Here is an 8,120-nt window from a genome sequence, read left to right on the forward strand (position 1 = left end):
AGAAAGAAGATTTGCACTCTGGATTGGCCCAGTCAAAGTCCAGACCTCAATCCCATAGAAATGCTGTGGCAAGATCTGAAACGGGCAGTACATGCCAGATGTCCCTCCAACATCTCTCAACTGGCAGAGTTCTGCAAGGAGGAGTGGACAAAAATCCCAAAAAGCAGATGTGAGACACTTGTTTGTGGTTACAGAAGACGTTTAGTTGAAGTAATGGCTGCAAAAGGCGGTGCCACAAGGTACTAACTGAAAGAGTTCATACTTTTGCACTTGGCAGATTTTCTGTCTTTGACAGATAAAATACTTTTGTTGAATAAATAATAAAAAGATGCATCTTTTTTGTCTTTGTGTTCCTTATCTGGAAGGTCCGCATTACAATTTGAGCTTTGGATGTTCATTTTACATGATTATTATAATTTTTCTTTAGAAAACAATGGCCATGTTTGGATGGTTCACAAACTTTCAAGCAGCACTGTATAACAATGAAAAGTAACTTTAACTTCATAACTTCCATTTATGTTTCACAATCTATTTAATTAATTTATTAATACATTAATTAATTTATTCTCTCTTTAATTGTTCTTAGAAGTTGAGCACGGACTGGTGTGATAAATATTTGTAGCATGCAAACTCTTGAATAGTTGGTCGGTCGGTTGTTTGTTGGAGCGACGCGGAAAATTCAAAAACAGAAACATCGCTTTTGGAAAATGCGGATTGGGCATAAACTGGTATGTGAATGGTTCGGATGGAAATAGGAAATGAGAAAGATGGAGATTTTAAAGGGTGGACGCCAGTGGAAAGAGGGAGGGAGAGAGGTATTGGAAGAAATAAAATGGATGAAGGAAAGGGTATTGGTGATAGCCAAGGCAGTAAACGGGAACTGGAAGGAAGTAGTTCAGAAGAAGAAAGGATTGTGAGGGAGGAATTTAAAGTAATATTAAAACTGAAAAACGAGGAAAAACAGGATAAAATTAGCCCCATTGGGGTGTCAAGAGAAATTAAAAAGAAAATTGGAGATGTTGAAATGGTTAAGATTTTGAGAGACAGAAACCTATTAGTATGTAAAGATGCAGAACAAAAATATAAGGCTTTAAATGAGGATAATATTTGCGAAAGATCAGTGCTGGAGAAAAAATCATGGGAGAAAATAAAAAAAATTAGAGGAGTGATTTATGGGATCCCTTTAGATGAAGATCTTGATAACATTAAGAGAAGTGTTGTAGGTACAAAAGTGAATAACTTGAAAAGATTGTCAAAAACAGTGGAAGAAGAAAGAGTTGGAAGTTTGTCAGTCCTTATTGAGTTTGAAGAAAAACAGTTGCCAAAAAAACATCAAAATAGGATGCCTCAATTTCCAGGTCAGACCCTATGTACCTCCACCACTTCGGCGTTTCAAATGCCAAAGGTATGGACACATAGCAGCAGTGTGTAAAGGGAAGCAGAGATGTCCAAAATGTGGAGAAGATCACAAATTAGAAGAATGTATAGAAGAACCACAAGAAAAATGCTGTAATGGTGGAGGGAATCATAGAGTCACATTTGGAGGATGTGAAGTAAGGAAGAGGGCAAAATAAATTGTACAGATTAAAACAACTAAAAACATAAGCTATGCAGAAGCAGTTAAAAATGTGAAGGAACAGAAAACAAGAGAGATTGAACAAATAGTGTGTCAAACATCACAGCAAAGCAAAGTATAGACTGAAGATAATGTCACAATACCAGTGGAAAAAATAATATTATTTATAGCTTATGTTATCAACTGCACTGACCAAGCCAAACATAAAACTGAGAAGATTAAAATAATAGTGAGAGGAGCTGAAACGTTTTTGGGCTTTAAAGAGGGATCATGGGAGAACATAAATAAAAAGTTGGAGGAAGATAGGAAACCAGGACCATCAGGTGAAAACAGTTCATGTTAATATTACAATGGAACACTAGAAGTTTAATCGCTAACGGACAGGAATTTAAAGGTTATATTGATGAGCTCGAAGAACAACCGGAAATTATTTGTGTTCAGGAAACATGGTTAAAAACAACATTAGATTTTGTGATTAAAGGATATGATAGTGTAAGAAGAGATTGATCAGAAGGAGTTGGAGAAGGATGTGGAATATTTATAAAACAAGGGATACAATATCAGGTATTAGGGAAAGGGAAAGAACTAGAGTATGTGTTAATTGAGATATGGGAAGAAGAAGGTAAATGCAAAATAATAAATTTTTATAATCCATGTAAAATATTAACGATTGGTATAAGGGAGGAGTTAACTGAATAATTTGGTGTGTAGATTTTATTGCAAATAGTACTTTGTGGGGTAAATGTAATGATAAAAATGGACAAGTTATAGAAGAATTAATGGAAATGAAAAATCTAGTATGTATTAATGATGGAAGGGGAACAAGAATCAATATAAGAACAGGGATGGAATCAACTATTGATTTAACAATTGTTTCAAATGTTTTAGCTGGTATTAGTGAATGGTTCATTGATAAAAAAAAATCTATAATAGGTAGTGATCATTATCCCATAACAATAAGAGTAGGACTGAATCTAAATAAGAATATGAAGCTTAGGAAAAAGTTTAATTTTCATAAGGCAGACCTGATTAAATTTAGATATATGAGTCAAATAAACTTAGAAAAAGTAGATATGAGTAGGGATATAAATGATGCAAATTGAATAATTTGTAAGATAATAATGGAAGCAGCAGATCATTCTATAAAGAAATCAGGGAGTAAGATTGATAAGAAAATTGTGCCATGGTGGACAAATGAGTGCAAACAAGCAATAAAGTTAAGAAATAACGCATTTAAGGTACTCAAACATAATCCAATTTATAAGAATTTAATTGATTATAAAAGAAAACAAGCAATAGTAAGGAGAACTATAAAAAATGCAAAAAGAGAATATTGGAGAAATTTTTGTAATACGATAGGGAAAGAAACAAAAATTGAGAAAATTTGGAAAGTAATCAAAAGAATGAATGGTATAAATAGAGAGTTTGAATATCCTATATTAAAAATAGATTATACAAATATAATAAGAGATGAAGACAAAGCTGAAATATTGGCAAGAACATTTAGTAAAATTCATAGTTCAAATAATATTAGTGAAAAGGGAAGAAAAGGAAGAGAACATACAAAAACTTAAATATAAAGATTTAGTACAGAGTGTTGAAGAAACAAATAATTTGTTGAATGTTGAGTTTACAAAAGCTGAATTGAATAATGCACTTAAGAAGACAAAAAACACGGCACCAGGTGAAGACCAAATCTGGTATAGAATGATAAGGCAACTCAGTGAAAAATCTAAAGATATATTATTACAATTATATAATAAAATTTCAGAGGAGGGAAAATTACCATGGAATTGGAAGGAATCAATTATAATACCAATAGCCAAACCAGGAAAAGATCATTCAAACCCAGAAAACTACAGACCAATAGCTTTAACATCAAATCTATGTAAAATAATGAAAAAAATGATTAATAATAGACTAGTATATTATTTAAATAGTAAAGGATATATGTCAAAATATCAAAGTGGTTTTTGAAAAGGGAGGAGTACAAATGATCCAACGCTATGTTTAGAGCACGACATTAGAAGAGCTCAAGTAAATAAAGAAAGTGTAGTGGCAGTATTTTTTGATATAGAAAAGGCATATGACATGATGTGGGTGGATGGATTATTAATTAAATTAAACAAGTTGGGTATTAAAAGGAGAATATTTAAATGGATTAAAGACTTTTTATCAAACAGGAAAATACAAGTTAGAATAGGAGAAGTTATCTCAGGAAAATATGTAGTAGAAAATGGAACTCCACAAGGGAGTATTATAAGTCCATTACTGTTTTCAATGATGATAAATGACATATTTAAAGATATTGGAAAAGATATGGGTTGTTCACTTTTTGCAGATGATGGAGCTGTTTGGAAAAGAGGGAAAAATGTTGATTTTTTTGTTAAAAAAATTACAAGAGGTCATTATTGAAATAGAGAAATGGGCGTTGCAATGGGGATTTAAGTTCTCAGTTGATAAAACAAAAGTAATGATATTTACTCAGAAAAAAAATAAATAAGGAAATAAAATTGAAATTATATAATCAAGTGTATAAAATTTTTAGGATTATGGTTTGATGAAAAATTAAAATGGCATATACATATTCAAAAAGTTGTTGACAAATGTAAGAAAATTTTGAATATTTTGAGATGTTTGGCTGGCAGTGACTGGGGAGCAGATAGACAGTCACTAAAACAGATTTACACAGGTATGATAAGATCCTACATAGACTTTGATGTTTAGTTTATGGTTCAGCAGCTAAAACACATCTGGTTAAATTAGACATTATCCAACATCAGGCATTAAGATTATGTACTGGAGCAACAGCAGCCTTAGAAATAGAAATGGGAGAAATACCGTTAGATTTAAGAACAAAATTGGAAATTAATTATTGGTTAAATTTGCAAGGCAATAACGTTGATCATCCAACTCTGGAAATTTTAAGCCCATGTTGGGAAAAAGATAAGAAAGAAATGAAGAGTTTTGGATGGACAATTGAAAATAAAATAAAAAAAATTAAAATGAATAATTTAGAAATCAGTCAAACAACACCAATATCAATTATATCACCCTGGATTCTACCAGAAGCAAAAGTAGATATGTCAATAATGGAAAAAAAAAAAAGATAAATCTTACATTGTAGATAGTTATTCAGTGCAATTATATTTAAATTATTATCAATACATTCAGATTTATACTGATGCATCAAAAATGACTGGGAAAATAGGAATAGCGTTTGTAGTTGTTCTGTTTTGAAGTTATAAATGTTGTTTTTTATACAAGAAAAAAGGGAGAAAGCCTGCCCTCTCATGTTATTTTAAGGTACTACAACGTAGTAAGTTTTGTCATTCGAAACAAAACTTATTAAACGGTAGAAATAGACACCGTTGGTGTTCGTTGCTGTAAATTACTGTTCAAATCTTTCATGTATGGTTGCATTGCCGTTATGTATTAAGTTTGTAACTTTGCAACATTGTTTCTGTCTAAGCGATAGCGCTCGAATGTGTTGTTTTAAGGTGGAGTATGTTTATGTTAATTAGATGTGAGGATATCGCGAGGTTATCGGGTGCGCAGTTGGTAGCCTAGATGTGCGCATGTGGATGTGATGTTCGGTGGAAATTGAGTGTATTGTATTTTATGCTGCATATGATCACATATTTATTGTATTTTTTGTCTTCATTTCAGTTTTACCCTTTTAATTGTCATTAAACCTGCTGACAACGTCCTTCGGTCTTCAGAGTCGTGACACGAGAAAGGTGTTAGAAAGCCTTTGCATCAGACATGCACCAGTAACGGCACAGTAGTACCAGAATTCAATATAAAAATAGGAAAACGAATTACAGATGGGTTATCAGTATAGACAGGAGAAATGTTGGCAATATTATTAGCTTTACAATGAAGACATAAAACCATTAAAAACGATAATATGTTCAGATTCAAGCTCTGCATTATTAAGTTTAAAAAATAATCAAACAGATAGTAGGATGGACATTTTATTAGAAATATTTCATACATTATTCAGAATACAAAACATGGGTTTAATAGTTATATTTGTGTGGGTTCCAGCACATATTGGAGTAGAAGGAAACAAGAGGGCAGATAAAATGGCAAAGAGGGCAATTCAAAATCCTATTAATTTTACAGTTAAAATAAGTAAAGCTGAAGGAAAGAGTATTGTTAAAGAGAAACTGATGAAAGTATGGCAAAAAGATAAAACGGGAAGATGGTTTTATAAAATTCAGAAGAATGTAGGAGAAAGAAGAAATGGAAGAAGAAATAGAAAGGAAGAAAGTGTGATAAGATTAAGATTTGGACATTCAGGACTTAATTAAACACTTTTTAAAATTCAAAAACATAAAACTGGGAAATGTGATTATTGTGACAAATATGAAACCATAGAGCATGTTATATTAGAATGCCATAAATATGAAATAGAGAGAAGATATATGAAGAGAGAGTTTGAAAGTATTAAGGAGAAGGTTAATTTATTAGACATATTGAGGAAGAATTTAGGGAGTAAACATATGCAAATATTATTCGATTTCTTAAAAAAAACTAAATTATTTCATAGAATTTAATTATGGTAAGTGTGTTTGTGAATGAAGGCATGATATATAAAGTTGTGCATAAGTATGTATGTTTTAAGTGTGAATGTGTGAGTGTATGTTTAGATAGAATTATGGTAGAATATATGTATGTATAAATGAGGATAAATATTTAAACCATCACGAACCACACTCCATACCAGTAAGTGGCGGTAATGCTACTAAAAGTTTCTTGCCAACCGCCATAAAACCGACAAGAAGAAGAACTCTTGAAAAACAGATTCATCCTCCGTACCACTTGGTGGCGGTACTCCCTTCATGTTCAGGTTTGCAAAACGCGTCAGAGAACAAGAAGCCTCAGCTATATTTCGGCTTCTGGACTCAGTTTCAGAGGTTGGTATGTTTATGTCAAATGTTCTACTTCTTTGTTCAGAAGGTCAGTGGTTGTCCGGGACTTTCTGTGTGTGGTTCTGTGATTGTGAGAACAGAGAATTGGTCTGTGTTAGTGGACACGTGGCTCTAGTTCAGGCTGTCTGTCAGTTGAATTTTGAACAAACTATAGAATTACGTGTTAGCTTCTGCTTGGGCTGTGTTATAAAATTGTTCAACAAACTAGTGATGATGAGATAAATCTTTATGAAGCATTTAAATCTTTCCAACGACGTTATTTTAGCTTGTTCTTGCTCGCGCACACCCCCTGCAGGTCATAAACTGTAATGGGTAAAAGTGAATTTTCTCAAAACTGTGTTAAATAAATTTAACCATTGTTGAGAAACGAGATATGGTCTACCTGTTGCTCGTTATCTCGTCTCTCCAGGTCCGTTAATGTTGTGTGTAAAAGTGAAACCACAAAGACAACAGTCATTGTTCCACTTCACAATCAACCAGAATTTATTCAAACAATCAATTGTATAAAATCACACTAAAAGCTCAACATAATCATCAGAAACCAAAGCCACAAAGAAGAAATTAATTACCTTAGAAAAATACAAACATACGAAGACGCGCCTTCGGAGACCACTGTGTGCGGCAGTTAAGACAATTCCGCCCCTGTTAGCTCAATTACTTTTATGTCAAGGCGGGTTCTTTACTGTCTGATGAGTCTAACGTACAGTTTAGAGGTGGTCTCAAACAGCCCGTAATGACGTGTTGCTCTTTGCACGCCAGAGACCATGCAGGTAAACATAATTAAAACTAGCATAATTAAACAAATATTTCCAACACAATGTATGTTTCTCGTGTGAGCAAATTATCAATGACGTGTTTGTCTCTGATTAAGTCTTGTTAAGTATCTTTTACAGTCTGGTAACACACCTGTCGTAGTACCCCCTCTTTTTCATGAATGAAAAACTCATGTAATAACTACAGGGGCAGTTATGTTTTCAAACTAGCTCAGTGTTAACAGTAAAGAGGAGTGCACAATAGATATATAGGGATCCTTTAACCTTTGTTTAAACAGCTTCCTAAGCCTCGTCATCAAATCTTCCTGAATTTTTGGCCACACACTCTAAGGCAGTGGTCCCCAATCCCCGGTCCCTGGACCGGTACCGGTCCGTGGACCAATAGACCCTTTTCACATGATGTCACACAACCTCCATTTTGGCTCGAAGCTGTGTATCCTTAGTTCCGGTGTACATAGTAAGTAACGATAAAGTTGTCTATTTCATATATATATATGTAAAATAGACACATATATATCTATTTATATCTATATAGAGACATATATATAGAAATAGAGATTTAGATGCATGTATATATCTGACAGCATATGTTGATCAGACAGAACACCTGAGCATGGAGTTTACACAGTCTCTAAAACATTTGCCTAAAATAAGATTTGAAGATAGATCACGATTTGCAAACCAATTTTCTCTGACAACAAAATCTAAATTAGACAAAGGCTAGAAATTCTTCACCGAACAATCCCTTTTTTACTATGATGGTAGGTATTTTTGTTTTGCGTAACCGTTAGCATTAGTGAATTTTGTTAGCTAGCTAACCAGATAGCACAGAAT

At 33.1% G+C, this 8,120-nt stretch overlaps 1 protein-coding gene across 3 annotated transcripts in view; it reads left to right on the forward strand.

Moving 5' to 3' along the window:
• Positions 1–6,394: 6,394 nt before the first annotated feature.
• Positions 6,395–8,120, forward strand: part of dohh (deoxyhypusine hydroxylase/monooxygenase) — a 10,742-nt gene continuing 9,016 nt past the window's right edge. Inside the window, exon 1 of one of the 3 annotated variants that reach the window (XM_007543725.2) lies at positions 6,395–6,498. In XM_007543725.2, coding sequence (XP_007543787.1) covers positions 6,424–6,498 — 75 coding nt within the window. In that variant the 5' untranslated portion in view covers positions 6,395–6,423. Of the gene's footprint in view, positions 6,503–8,120 lie in introns of all 3 variants that reach the window. The other 2 variants (XM_007543726.2, XM_016667067.1) reach the window with 2 other exon arrangements.

The sequence above is a fragment of the Poecilia formosa genome, unplaced genomic scaffold (genome assembly GCF_000485575.1).
Source record: "Poecilia formosa unplaced genomic scaffold, Poecilia_formosa-5.1.2 Scaffold889, whole genome shotgun sequence".
NCBI lineage: Eukaryota > Metazoa > Chordata > Actinopteri > Cyprinodontiformes > Poeciliidae > Poecilia > Poecilia formosa.